The sequence below is a fragment of the Bufo bufo genome, chromosome 1 (assembly GCF_905171765.1).
Source record: "Bufo bufo chromosome 1, aBufBuf1.1, whole genome shotgun sequence".
Lineage (NCBI taxonomy): Eukaryota > Metazoa > Chordata > Amphibia > Anura > Bufonidae > Bufo > Bufo bufo.
Genome location: NC_053389.1, coordinates 771,644,865 through 771,660,588, shown reverse-complemented (window position 1 = coordinate 771,660,588; position 15,724 = coordinate 771,644,865). Strand labels below are relative to the sequence as shown.

The window sequence follows — 15,724 nt, the reverse complement described above, 5'->3', positions numbered from 1 at the left end:
TGTGGGCTAGAGTCAATGTGTGTATGTCTCACCCTTTCTCTCTCTCCTTTCTCTCACTTCTTTTCTGAGCCTCTTCGTTCACCTCTGACCTCCTCATGCTTCTGCTCTTCCTCTTTCAGTCAGGACCAGGTGCCCCTCCATCCTCAATCCCACCCTAAACCTGAGGGATGTATGCATTTTTGTGGCCTTTAATCAGTCACAAACTCTAGTTCATATACTGTAGATCAATGTATTAAGCGTGTTCCATGTACATATTTAAAGGGGTTGTCCGGTATTAGAAAAACATGACTGCTTTCTCCCCAAAACAGCGCCACAGCTGTGCACAGGTTAATTGTGGTATTGCAGCTCAGCCCCATCCATGTCAATGGAGCCATGGGCAGGTGTGGAGCTGTTTCTGGAAAGAGAGAAGCCACGTTTTTCTAATCCCTTTAAATATAAATTATATTGTATTAGACTATTGGATGATTCAAGTGTGCACACCTCAAGCTGCTTCTTTTTAGATTTCTATTTATACTTTAAGTAATATTTGTTGGAGCTCCATTTTGGTGTCCTATTCACCTCCATACAAAAGTATTGGATTTCCCTAGGGGACTGACCCATATTCAAGCCCCATAGACATCACCAGGAGCTTCATATCAGCCTTTGATTGATCTATCTGGGGGTCTGAATACAGAACAGCCCTCTAGTGGCAGCCACTAGAAAATTTATTAGCAAAGTAAAACATTTTATTTGTTGCCTTAGGGTACGACCACATGACGTGGCCAATAATAAGGAAGACGGACTAAACAATGCAGTGCTGTTTAGGCTCGTGTGACCATGCAAGACGCTGCTGCAACATGGTCACAGCAGGGACGGACTGGCCAGGACCCTACAGGGAAATTTCCCAGTGGACGGATGCCCAGGGTTTCGCCCAAGCCCTCCTCATGGCCACCAGCTGGATACCTAATGATCTCATGGTCTCAGTAGTATTTAAAGGGGTTGTCCGGGCTTTCTCTATTGATGACCTATCCCCACGGCATACCTAGAAACAAAAGGAAAGAAAATTGTGTTGTCACCCAGTTATAGGGGGCTGCAGAGGTACTAGTCACACCCAGACCCTGGTACCTAAGGGACCATCCCAATGGCGCCAGTATTATAAAAGGCACATGGTAGGTGGGGCACAGGGGCGGATTAAGTTCACACGGGCGTTGCACGAAAATGTGCGGGTGCGTTGTGGGAACACCCGCGATTTTTCCGTGCGAGTGCAAAACATTGTAATGCGTTTTGCACTCGCGTGAGAAAAATCGCGCATGTTTGGTACCCAAACCCGAACTTCTTCACAGAAGTTCGGGCTTGGGATCGGTGTTCTGTATTATTTTCCCTTATAACATGGTTATAAGGGAAAATAATAGCATTCTGAATACAGAATGCATAGTAAAACAGCGCTGGAGGGGTTAAAAAAATAATAATTTAACTCACCTTAGTCCACTTGATCGCGTAGCCGGCATCTCCTTCTGTCTCCTTTGTTGAACAGGACCTGTGGTGAGCATTAATTACAGGAACAGGACCTTTGATGACGTCACTCCGGTCATCACATGATCCATCACCATGGTAAAAGATCATGTGACGTACCATGTGATGACCGGAGTGACGTCACCAAAGGTCCTTTACCTGTAATTAATGCTCACCACAGGTCCTATTCAACAAAGGAGACAGAAGGAGATGCCGGGCCGCGATCAAGTGGACTAAGGTGAGTTAAATTTTTTTTTATTTTTTTTTAACCCCTCCAGCGCTGTTTTACTATGCATTCTGTATTCAGAATGCTATTATTTTCCCTTATAACCATGTTATAAGGGAAAATAATAATGATCGGGTCTCCATCCCGATCGTCTCCTAGCAACCGTGCGTGAAAATCGCACCGCATCCGCACTTGCTTGCGGATGCTTGCGATTTTCACGCAACCCCATTCACTTCTATGGGGCCTGCGTTGCGTGAAAAACACAGAATATAGAGCATGCTGCGATTTTCACGCAACGCACAAGTGATGCGTGAAAATCACCGCTCATGTGCACAGCCCCATAGAAATGAATGGGTTGGTATTCAGTGCGGGTGCAATGCGTTCACCTCAAGCATCGCATCCGCGCGGAATACTCGCCCGTGTGAAAGGGGCCTAAGTGATTGGGTCTGAGCTGTAATACCAAGTGCAGTGCTATCAAATGGACAGAGCTGTGCTTGGTAACGAGCAAAGAGGCTGCGGCGCTCACTTTAACATCGCGGTCTCCTCAAACAGCTGATTGGTGGGGGTGCCAGGAGTCTGACCCCCACCATCTAATAACTCTCTGTGTACAGATGTCACCTGCAGTCCTATGTAACACCCCACATAACACAGTGAACTATTGTGTTATGTGGGGTGTTAGGCCCCTTTCACACGGGCGAGATTTCCGCACGGGTGCAATGCGTGAGGTGAACGCATTGCACCCGCACTGAATCCAGACCCATTCATTTTTATGGGGCTGTGCAGATGAGCGGTGATTTTTTACGCATCACTTGTGCGTTGCATGAAAATCGCAGCAAGGTGCTCTTTGTGGGTTTTCCACGCAACGCAGGCCCCATAGAAGTGTTCGGGGCTGCGTGAAAATCGCAAGCATCCGCGGTGCGATTTTCACGCTCGGTTGCTAGGAGACGATCGGGATGGGGACCCGATCATTATTATTTTCCCTTATAACATGGTTATAAGGGAAAATAATAGCATTCTGAATACAGAATGCATAGTACAATAGGACTGGAGGGGTTAAAAAAAAAACAACATAATTTAACTCACCTTAATCCACTTGTTCGCGCAGCCGGCATCTCTTCTGTCTTCTTCTTTGCTGTGCACAGGAAAAGGACCTGTGGTGACGTCACTACGCTTATCACATGATCCGTCACATGATCCATCACCATGGTAAATGATCATGTGATGGACCATGTGATGAGCGCAGTGACGTCATCAAAGGTCCTATTCCTCAAAGAAGAAGACAGAAGAGATGCCGGCTGCGCGAACAAGTAGATTAAGGTGAGTTAAATATTTTTTTATTTTTTTTTAACCCCTCCAGCCCTATTGTACTATGCATTCTGTATTAAGAATGCTATTATTTTCCCTTTTAACCATGTTATAAGGGAAAATAATAACATCTACACAACACCTACTCCAAACCCGAACTTCTGTGAAGAAGTCCGGCTTCGGGTTTGGGTACCAAACATGCCGATTTTTTTCACGCGCGTGCAAAACGCATTACAATGTTTTGCACTCTCGCGGAAAAATCGCGCATTTTCCCGCGACGCACCCGCATCTTATCCGGGCCAAAAACATGACGCCCCTGTGAAAGAGGCCTTACATAGGACTGCATGGAACATCTACTATTTTTTGCACACAGAAAGTTATCACTGTTATCTGGGCTGTTACATAGGACTGCAGGTGACAAATTAAAATTTTAGTTGCCAAATTTTAAATACATATGATTATGATAAAAAAAAGACTTGGAGGAGAAGATGAGACACAGGTCACAGTAGTGAACCAGCTCTACATATAGGGGAATACAACATCACATACCTGTTACATCCAGTGACATCTCCTGTCATGTAGACCTTCTCTTTCCTCTTCTCCTCCGTTTGACCCAGACCACCATGACAAATTCTTTCAGCCGCATCTCGTCTCTACAGAGTTTGTTACACAGACACGTTAGATTTCTCATAATTGGGGTCCTTTATCAAACTGGTGTAAAGTAGAACTGGCTTAGGTGTCCATAGCAGCCAATCAGATTCCACCTTTAATTTTCCAAAGGAGCTGTGAAAAATGAAAGGTGAAATCTGTTGCTATGGGTAACTAACCCAGTTCTATTTTACACCAGTTTGATAAATTACCCCAAAGGTACCTATAGTGTCTACAGCAATTATAATGTCCCATAGAGTGACCCCAGTAATAAATAATGTCCCCTAATAGAAACGCCCCCACACTACCCCCATATAGTAATTTCCCCCACACTACCCCCATATAGTAATTTCCCCCACACTGCCCCCATATAGTAATTTCCCCCACACTGTCCCATATAGTAATTTCTTCCACACTGCCCCATATAGTAATTTCCCCCACACTGCCCCATATAGTAATTTCCCCCACACTACCCCCATATAATAATTTCCCCCACACTGTCCCATATAGTAATTTCCCCCACACTGTCCCATATAGTAATTTCTTCCACACTGCCCCATATAGTAATTTCCCCCACACTGCCCCATATAGTAATTTCCCCCACACTACCCTCATATAGTAATTTCCCCCACACTACCCCCATATAGTAATTTCCCCCACACTGCCCCCATATAGTAATTTCCCCCACACTGCCCCCATATAGTAATTTCCCCCACACTGCCCCATATAGTAATTCCCCCCACATTGCCCCATGAAGTAATTTGCCCCCACACTGCACCCCATGAAGTAATTTGCCCCCACACTGCACCCCTGAAGTAATTTGCCCTCACACTGCCCCCCATAAAGTAATTTGCCCCCACACTGCACCCCATGAAGTATTTTGCCCCCACACTGCACCCCCATGAAATAATTTGCCCCCACACTGCACCCCCATGAAGTAATTTGCACCCACGCTGCACCCCCTGAAGTAATTTGCCCCCTCACTTTCCCCATGAAGTATTTTTCCCCCACACTGCAACCCCTGAAGTATTTTGCCCCCACACTGCACCCCCTGAAGTAATTTGGCCCCACACTGCCCACCATGAAGAATTTGCCCCCACACTGCCCCCATGAAGTAATTTGCCCCCAAGTAATAATCTGCCCCACATTAAGTGATTTGCCCCCATTTAATAATCTGCCCCCCCAAACTGATTTGCTACCACACTGCCCCATGTCCTACTCTGCCCCCCCCAAAGTTGGCACACACAGAAACCAAAAAAATATTAAAAGCTAATACTTACCTGTGTCCGGCATGGTGAGGCAGGCGCGCATTCTTCATTGTCCTGCGTCCCTCCCGGCACAGGCGCACGATGACGGACAAGAATAGGACAGGGAGCAACGGATGTGGACAGCACATTGAAGTGAATGGGTCCGCATCCGAGCCGCAAAAACTGCGGCTCGGATGCGGACAAAACAACGGCCGTGTGCATGAGGCCTTACAGGGAGATTTCCCGGTGGGGTGATGCCCAGGGGGCCACCTGAGCCCTCCTCACGGCTGGACAGTGAAAGTTTTTGGGGATGTATTTTGTGCTGCTGGGGGCAGTATTGTGTGATGGACTGTGGTATTTGGCTCTGTTTGGGTGGTATAATGTGCCGCAATATGATATTGCTGGCACTGCCTACTTGTGTGTGCCCTGCCTTCCACCAATTTGGACCTGACTACAAACTGGAACGACTTTTAATTTATTTTTCCAGGGCCACTTTAAGTTCCCAGTCCACCCCTGCATGGGTGCGTGTCAGTGCGTGTTATGGTGTACTTGTGGCAGTGTGAGCCGGTACTTATATGTTGTAATTTGTAATGCTTTGGCACGATGACGGGGATGCCCGGGTGTTGTGCCAGCTAGTTATATAGCGGTTGTATGTCTTGGGTTATTGCTGTTATATTGATGTCTACATAATGTGCGTCAGAAAAGGCAGCAGATGGTGGGATTCTTCCTCCCAGTTCTGGGGAAGGGGAAGGGGAGGGGGGGTCTCGTCTTTCTAAAAAAAGGCAGACAGGGTGTGACACGTGGCTGGGTGGCTGTCATGGTTGATGGCTCAGACAGCTGAGTAACCGTGTGGTGACAAGGCCTGCACATTCAGTATCATCCACTCTATATTGGGAACTGACCCTAATATATCTCACTGTAAGCAGTTACCCCTACCATAGGGATAATGCACATTAACTGTACCCCTGACCTTTTGCCTGCATGTTGTCCTCATGACCATAAAGCTACCAAATTCATTAAAGCGTGTAAAAAAAAGTCTTATACATAAAAGTTTATTCTTGTTAATACAAACCTTATTTCTATTTCTCATTGAATACAGTCAGCAATGTAATGCAATTGATACTTCCAGTCTGGTTGCCATGGCTAGGTACAAGGACATGTACATGTATAAAGTCGAGCACCAAACACATCCACATCCACTCTGATTACAGTGAGAACTGTGTAATACTTCATTCCTCCTGCGGAGGCACTGCAGGGAAATACAGCACTTCATTGATCCACAGATCACAACCGATCGCTGAGGGTCCCAGCAGCAAGGCAAGCTGTGATCAACTTACAGATATAGGACCCTTCTAAGGTTATTGTCAACACGTTAACAAACAGTATATACATAGACAAGGCAACCAGAACTGTTTGCATTCAAACAATTGTAAAGCAATGAAATATGGAAATAAGATTTAAATTACATTTAAAGGGGAGTTCCAGTTTTACTAAAACTTCTGGGCATTACTCTCATTGGTTTATCATACATGTGACCCTGTTCATCTTACATATTTACTAAATTAAAGGGGTATTCTAATTATTAGATATTAATGACTACCTCTGGATAGGTCATCAATATCAGATCAGTGGAGGTCCGACACCCAGCACCCTGACCGATCAGCTGAATGGGAGCTGAGCTGCAGTACCCCGACACAGCTACTACACAATGGACTAAGCCTTTTGCTTCCAGCTCTGTCCACTGTTTTGTTTCCAGTATCGGACAGTTAAGTACCATTTGTCGGACGCCCACTGATCTGATATTGATGACCTATCTGGATGATAGGTCATCAGTTTCTAAAAGGTGGAATCACAAAAAATGTCCACAAAAACACCAAAGGTCTCATTCTCCTAGTCACCTTGCTATGTCCTGCATACCTGCACAGTTAGGTTGATCAGCCTTTTAGTGCTATGGAAAAGATGGTTAAAAGTAAGTGTAGCGGTGGACCATATGTGCTGTCATCCACCATCCCAAATTTAATGAAAATGGCCAAAAAGACAGAAGACAACTGGTCCCAATTTACTGCTGATTATTTTTATTTCTAGGGACCAATGCTCCTTAAGACATTGATAGGATAGCCATTGGACTGCAAAAATTATATAGATGTGGGAGGCAGATGGTATATAGCTGTATCTTCTTGTATTCCGAGTGAGTGAGTGTGACATCCCCTTCCCCATCCTACCCTCCCATAGGTAACCCCTTGACGCAGGATGAGCTGCTTTCCCCGGCCTCTCTCAACTACTCCCTACCCTCCCCATTGAGACTGGAGCCGTACTGGAGTGAAGCTTCCATTTTGGATGGAGTACCTATGGCAACAGCCGAGCCAGACGGGGTGCTTGACTTGCCTGATCTTCCTCTCTGGGCCTCTGGCTTGTCCCCATCCCTCGTGGCTCCTGAAGACTCATCCCTGGATTGCAGCAAAACCGAGGATGAGTGGGATGCCCTGCCACGTCCGTCTTCGGGCTCCCCTGATCTGGATGAGGAGGAAACTGAAGCTGGAGGTCAGAGGTTAAAGATTGTGGTGGGAGAAAACCAAAGAGAGTGAGGGGATGGATAATGATACCTAAACAATCTGTACATGTGTCTCATTGCAGGACCAGAGCGGGTCCAAGCCCGGATCACTGAGACCCCCACAGCATGCAGAGTGACAGGTGGTAAAGTAGAGAGGTAAGTCTACTTAGTATGACATCTGCAACATAGGGATCTCCACAGTGTGACCACTGCTCTCTATTTGGTGTACCCAAATATCATGCCATTGAGTCTCTTGGTGTTCTCCTGTTTTTTCCATCTCCCTTACCATACTTAATTGTATGCATACCATATAACCTAACCATGCACTTGTATGGAGAGAGGGAGGCCATCCTTCACTTCTAAGAGATGGGAACCTGGGCTGTTCTCCTCTTTCCAGACAAACAGCATAAGGGTTATCCGGTTTTAAAATTTCCATAGCTTAGGTCATCAATATTAGATTGCTGAGAGGTTGATTCTTGGCACCAAATCAGCTGTTTGATCCAGACCCTTCTATCAGTGTGGCAAAACCCTAATGTAGGGCCCATTTAGATCTTTGCTATGGTGCTTCTTCTCTTCTTCGTACCCTATCACCTTTTACCAACACAGCCAAACTTTTGTTCTCCCTCCTTTATGTCCTTGCAGTCTTCTGTGGCCTCTTCATCTACAGGGCTGCACATTATTTAGGGGTATGACTTCCCCTGGTAGTTGTTCTCCTGGATCCCCAAGGTGCCCATACCCTGTTTGACAGAAATCTGCTTCCTTAAGCAATCCATCCATACAATATCCATAATATTAAGAAAAACGCTGATTATAGATTGCACTGTGGTCTGCAAGGATGGTCGAATGGGTTCTTTCAAGTCTAGACACCATTTACAACTATACATTTGCCAGCAAAATATGGAATATATGTGTCTTTCCATTTTGTAGGGTACTAGACTGGAGCACAGATGCCCCCTCGCCCTCTTCTCCTCGACGATCTCCTCACCAGGATAATGGTGCTCCCTTGCCATATGAAGAGCTTCACCCAACATTTAAGGGCAGTGCAAGGATACGAGTAACGCAAAAGAGCACCGTGTACAGCTCAAGCCGGCGGGTAGAGGTACGTACCCTGGGGACAGGGTGACGGACAAAATAACTAAAAGATATATCTTATGGAAATAAAAAATTTCACACATACAGGAGACACCTGTGAAAATGTCAGACTTGTGGTGACTTTCAGGACAGCTCTGAGGTTATAGAGTTTGTCCCTCTCCCACCTCCTCTTGTCTTTCCTGTCTCCTTTTCCATTTTGAGGCTATTAAGTGTCCCTCCGCCTTACTTCTCACCCGGTCCAATTTCAGACCCTCCCATGAAACAGCTGAGACATTCACATACACACAGACTGACATCTACCTTGGAGCTTTCATATGGGGCTTCCCCCCAGCCCCTAGAACTGAATGGGGGAAAACATCTGCAGATTTCAGGGTCGACATTTGGATTCCATCTGAAAGAAGTGCTGATCAGGGAACTTTATGAAAGCTGGAAATCTTCCTGACGCCCATAGACTCAGGGAAGAGGATTGAGTTATTTTTAAACCTCACGGACTGTAGAGAGTCAAGTGGCATTTGGCTTCACCCTGTTATTTTGTAGGACTTCATCTATATTGCTAGGATAGTTAGGGCATGCTATGCATATGTATAAGTATGAAGACATCTTGTTATAGCTGGGGGTGAGACCAAGATAGCGATTTTTAAAGATTTTTCCACAAGGATATCTTATTCCATTGCTAGGTTGAAGTATTAGCTGAGCAGAATGTGGGGTTTCCTGACACAGTTGGGGGTCTGTGTAGTCCTGATTGGCTTTTTTGTAGTCAGCTGCCAAAATGTGGTGCATATTGTACGTGGAGCGGCAAAGTTTGTATTGCGTCGTCTCCATACTGAGCTAGACCGGGAACTGGGAGAAGGAGGTGTGGACGATGACGAGGAGACTCTGACCACCAAGGTGGTACGACGGAGAGTAATCGTCAAGGTAAAAGGATGCGGTATGTTCTTAAAAATGGCTGAATTACAGATTACTATACATCAGAACAGTATTATATTTTAAGAAAAATTCTATTTTTTAAGAGCCAAAATCTTTAAAATATATATTGGTCTATATTGAAATGTATAGAAGGCAGTCTCCAGTGTATATACAGTATCTCATTTATATAATAGTTCTCCGGTCTGTATATCAGTGTATAGGACGTATTTTCCAGTGTGTGTGTGTATATATATATATATATATATATATATATATATAATATTTATATAATAGGACTGTTCTCCGGTCTGTATATCAATGTATAGGACACAGTCTCCTGTGTATATATCTAATTTATAAAATAGGACTGTTCTCTGGTCTGTATATCAGTGTATAGGACGCAGTCTTCGATGTACAGTATATATATATATATATCATTTATATAATAGGACTGTTCTCCGGTCTGTATATCAATGTATAGGATGGAGTCTCCTGTGTATATATATCATTTATAGAATAGGACTGTTCTCTGGTCTGTATATCAGTGTATAGGACGCAGTCTCCGGTATATATATATTATTTATATAATAGGACTGTTCTCCAGTCTATATATCAGTGTATAGGACACAGTCTCCTGTGTATATATATCATTTATATAATAGGACTGTTCTCCGGTCTGTATATCAGTGTATAGGACGCAGTCTCAGGTGTATATATATCATTTATAGAATAGGACTGTTCTCTGGTCTGTAGATCAGTGTATAGGACGCAGTCTTCGATGTACAGTATATATATATATATATATATATATATATAAAAAAAGAAAAAAGATGGCAGCACCGTCACAGAAAAAAGGGAATGGAGGGTGCAAAAAGCCCAATGTGGATAAAAGCCAATCCAATGATGCAGACGTAGAAAAAGGGCAGCACTCCAATAGACAAAAAATATCAAAAAACTTTATTTACCCATAAGGCTGTAGCGACGTTTCGGCTCTAACACAGGAGCCTTCCTCAAGCCTCAAGGCTTGAGGAAGGCTCCTGTGTTAGAGCCGAAACGTCGCTACAGCCTTATGGGTAAATAAAGTTTTTTGATATTTTATCTATTGGAGTGCTGCCCTTTTTCTACGTCTATATATATATATATATATATATCATTTATATAATAGGACTGTTCTCCTGTCTGTATATCAGTGTATAGGACGCAATCTCCGATGTATATATATCATTTATATAATAGGACTGTTCTCCTGTCTGTATATCAGTGTATAGGACGCAATCTCCGATGTATATATATCATTTATATAATAGGACTGTTCTCTTGTATGTATATCAGTGAATAGGACGCAGTCTCCAGTATATATACTGTATATCATTTATATAATAGGACTGTTCTCCTGTCTGTATATCAGTATATAGGACACAGTCTCCGCTGTATATATATTATTTATATAATATTACTGTTCTCCGGTCTGTATATCAGTGTATAGGACGCAGTCTCCGGTGTATATATATTATTTATATAATAGGACTGTTCTCCGGTCTGTTTATCAGTGTATAGGACGCAGTCTCCAGTGTATATACATCATTTATATAATAGGACTGTTCTCTGGTCTGTATATCAGTGTATAGGACGCAGTCTCCAGTGTATATACATCATTTATATAATAGGACTGTTCTCCAGTCTGTATATCAGTGTATAGGACGCAGTATCCAGTGTATATATATATCATTTATGTACTAGAACTGTCCACCTGTCTGTATATCAGTGTATAGGACGCAGTCTCTGGAGTATATATATATCTTTTATGTAATAGAACTTTTTACTGGTCTGTATAACAATGTGTAGGACGCACTCTCCAGTGTATATATATAATTTATATAATAGGACTGCGTATTTCTAAGCATAAGACTTTCTTTGATCCGGAGTTCACACAGCCTGTCAAGTCTTTTCAGTCCCTGCTGCTCACACAATAAATCCTCAACAGGCATCATACACTGCGCTGGTGCAGCAATCTGAATAACCATGGGAGCCCAGCTTCAGTCAGTGCTGTAATGGCCATCATTGGAGATAACTCTCATGCTGGACGCTAATCTCCCGATTTGTCCTGGTCAATAGTGACCTAGCATCTAGGAAGTCACGGGGACAAGGCGCCCTGTTACCATCATCTCTCCACGAACACATCACAGGGTGCTGATGTGGTGTCATGGCAGCTGGGAGCCCAACATGGCTGTATGACTGTTAGACTGTGCCACAAACACAGTCTAATAGACAGCCTGTCACTGGTACGGCGAAACGCTACAATGCATTGGTGTACAAGGTATACCACTGCATTATAAAAGCCATATCGCCTAGCGGGATTTAAAAAAAAAGAATAAAGTTAATAGAATTTTTTTTTTTTTTAAAACAGTGAAAGTGGTAAAAAAAACACACACACACTCATAAATAATATCACACCCTGCTTGCCACAACCTATATGCTAAAGATAACAGTATTTATACCGCCGAATGATCAACGTAAAAAATGCAAAGTAATACAGAATTGTTTTTTTCCTATTCATCGCTGCCCTGAAAAATAAATGTTAAGTCCCATATACCCCTAAAAATGGTACCAATGAAAACTGCATCTCACCCCGCATTTGCCAATCCATATACAGCTACAACAGCATAATGAGACGTGCTATTATTCTGCAACAATAGTAAAAAACACATAAAATTACATTAGTATTTCCATAATCGTACTGACCCACAGAATAACAGTAATACGCTAGGTATGCCGCACGGTGAATGTTGTAAATCTAAAGTGCAAAAAGCAATAGTGGAACTGCTCTTTTCCCATTATCACCCCAAAATAGGTAATAACAGTTAATAAATTTTATCTTCCCCAAAATTGTGTAATAAAAAAATACAAATCCACCTTGGCTTGAAACACTCCTCAAAAACTACTATGAGGAATATTTTTGGTCTTCTGGAAACAATGTAGTGTAGCCTCTGAAAAGGGCAATATTCTGTGGTCCGGGAAGTCGATGTGAATTTTTGTGAATGGGGCAGCCTGCAAAATGACGGCCCTCTCTGATGAAATCCGCTATAGCACTTGAGTCCACTCACTGACCGGTAAAATAACTCTCGTGATCTCCTTAGTTATTTAAAGCTCAGTCTGGTCAAGCTCCGTCAGTCTGAAGGTTCACATAATGGGACTCGGCCCATATGGCTTTGTAATCATGAATGTCTGCAAATGCAATATGTAATAAGAATTGCTGAAAATAGTGATGAAAATAATCGAAGTTATGTAACGTTTCCACTTCCAGGGGAACGAAGTGTCTGACCTTCCCGGGGAGCAAGTGACAGAGGAAGAATTTACAGATGAGCAAGGGAACATAGTAACAAAGAAGGTGAGTGCGCTGGCTGAGTGCCTTCATTGTGGTGTCTGTAGAACTCTGATTTTATATCGCTGGGATTGCTATATTCTATATTTTTCCACTTATCGGAGCCCATGAGAGGTATGGTGGATCCTATTTCACATGCATCCCAACGAATCCTGATGGATCCTGCTGACATATAATGTGGACCTTCACTTTTCTGCTGAGTTTTAATTTTTTCCCCTGCAAGGACAGCTCTGTTGGCTTCGCAGAAGACCATACTTATCGAAAGAGTAGCATCTTATTGCATACGACCAACACTTTGGTCCCCCAGCCACTGACTTGGTATTGTTATGCATTGTGGAGCTGCAGCGAACTCAGGAGAGGGAGAGAACAGGAGTGTTAGTGGCAATGATGGTGGCAGTAGTACGGTGGCAGTCCTCACTCACTCTTGCATTCCCTAGACCTGTGATGGCTAACCTCCGGCACTCCAGCTGTGGTAAAACGATGACTCCCAAAATGCACACTAGCTTGGCTGTTCTCAGAAATGAATGGAGCACGCTGAGAGTTGTAGTTTCTCCACATATGGAGTGCCGGAGGTTAGCCATCACTGCCCTAGGCCGGGCAGTGATGGGAAGGGTGCACCTTTTCCTCCCTTTGGGGCACTCCCTAGCTTTTGGACTCCTGGCTGGTGCTAGGTGGGGTGCCCTTGTCGTACATGAGTTGCAAGGCAGGGTTCTCTCCCAGTGAGATTACTGGGCAATACAGTAGCTGTGCAGGTGCTGGAGAACACAATGATGAGGCCGATGTAACAGATGAACCATTTTACTGGCAACTCCAGAGGTACCCTGTATACGTGTTGGCAGAGATAGGCACATTTCTTATTATACGTGTTGCATAGGTAGTTTTCCCAAGGCTGTGTATAGGGAGTTCAAACAGCATAAAGTTTCCCTCTGAGTCCCCTTTACAGATACAGTTTTCCCAACTCAGCCAAGGGGTGCAAATACTCTCTTTCTATTTCTATATTTCCACAGTACCCTCGGATGGCCAGTCTATCTTTTTAATATCATGAGGGACTTGAGGTTGATTGCCCCAACCAAAATGCAGGAAAGTCTATAGCCAAAGCACAGGCGTTAGCTTTTCTGACATATATTCAGTACTCTCCTTTGTATGGTCGCTATTCTTTCTGGCATTTTCTTCCCTCAGGGGCCAGTGCATAAACTGTTATTTCACTGGCTGCTTCTAGTTCACAGTACAAAAATTTCCCTGTAAGTGCTGCTCCTGGCTGCTTACACATAACCACACTCCTTGCTTCTGGAAAAGGTGGTGCCAGCCTACACCCGGCAACTGTTACTAAGAGGATGGCTGGCCATTTAACAGTCTATTCACCATACACTGCCTTTGAGATACAAAGTGCACAACCAACGTCACAATAACCCCTTATCCAATGGGCTTCTGGGACACTGCAGAGTTCATTGGCGGCGGGCGTCTGAAAAATGCACATACATATCACTAAATGATATTTATCGGACAATCACTTTAGTGTTAAGACACATTTTACATCAACCACCGGTTGAGAAGTACAATGTCCCCTAAAATCTTATCTACATGGCTAGGTATACCTTTGCAACCAGTTTATTGTTCTAATGAATCCATAATAAAAACTGAAGCAATGTATTGTTATACAGCTCTCTGTGTCACACAGCCCTCTGTGTCTCCATGGTAACAGACTACAAAGAAACTTTGTGTAGTCTGATCCTGCCGTCATATGTTCCTCCAACTCATAGGGTGTTAACTGTTGGTCTGAAATCTAATCAGTGCTGACAATCAGACTGTAAAGGAGCACACCCCTTTGACAATGGAAACGCTAAATGGACCACTGCAGCCTCTTCTAACAGCTGAATGTTGGTGCTGCTAGGTGTCGGACCCCCACTGGGAAAAACCCTTTAACGGGTAAAACTATAGCCTCTCATCTGTCATTCATTTTCTTTTAGATGGACCATCACCTGTATACCTTTCCGTTAACATGACCTTGATTTCTGATATCCCCTACAGACAGTTCGGAAGGTCCTGCGCAGGGTGGGGCCACCAGGGTCCACAGATCTGGGGGACAATGAAGACTTTATCATTGAAGGAACATTGCAAGAGCCTGAAGAGCTTGAGAGTGAGACTCCCAATTACCTGAAGTACGCAGTACTGCATCGAGAGGTATGGGGTCCTTATATTATTCTTCTTTCTTCTATATTTCTCCCTTTACCTTCTTTTCTTCACCAACTTTACTTTTATCAGATGTGACCGATGTACAGACATTTTATTCACAGTCATTTTATGTCACAGATTTAAGCTAAATGGGAGCTGAGCTGCAGAACCCTTGCATAGCCATGCCACAGAGGATGGAGCCTTCTGCTTCCGATTCTCTCCATTATTTTGCTTCCAGCCAGGGTGTTGGGTGTCAGCCCTCCACTGATCTGATATTCATCCAAAAGATAGTTCATCGATATCTAACTAGTGGAAAACCCCTTTAAGAGCCATAGTTGGCCAACTTTGCTAAAATAATCATTTGGATAACAAACAGGAGAGTAACATGATATGAATTATACTCTATTGTGGTCTCCAAAAATGTGACATAGGATAGGGCTTGTCCTGGATTCAAAATATATTTTTTTAAATAAGATGGGACTAAATGTCCTGCTGGTTTAAGATTGGAGGTTAGACTTTTACGGACCATACATAATAGGCATCCATGAGTTTTCCCAGAAAGCCAATTTAGAGAACATTTTCTCTTTTTTTGTGTAAATACAGAGGCAGGCTTCTCAGCTTACCTCTTCTCTCCCTACCCCAGCCCCTGCCTGTCTACATATGTGTGACTTGTTCCTGCCGGTCTGATTTGCTGCCGGCTCCGA

At 43.7% G+C, this 15,724-nt stretch overlaps 1 protein-coding gene across 3 annotated transcripts in view; it reads left to right on the top strand.

The window, feature by feature from the left end:
- Nucleotides 1-15,724, top strand: part of ANK1 (ankyrin 1) — a 163,714-nt gene that overhangs the window by 133,539 nt on the left and 14,451 nt on the right. For 2 of the 3 annotated variants that reach the window (XM_040414816.1, XM_040414815.1), the window contains 5 exons: nt 7,150-7,458; nt 7,552-7,624; nt 8,396-8,567; nt 12,771-12,854; nt 14,877-15,029. In XM_040414816.1, coding sequence (XP_040270750.1) covers nt 7,150-7,458; nt 7,552-7,624; nt 8,396-8,567; nt 12,771-12,854; nt 14,877-15,029 — 791 coding nt within the window. Of the gene's footprint in view, nt 1-7,149; nt 7,459-7,551; nt 7,625-8,395; nt 8,568-8,784; nt 9,476-12,770; nt 12,855-14,876; nt 15,030-15,724 lie in introns of those variants that run through there. The other variant, XM_040414817.1, reaches the window with a different exon arrangement.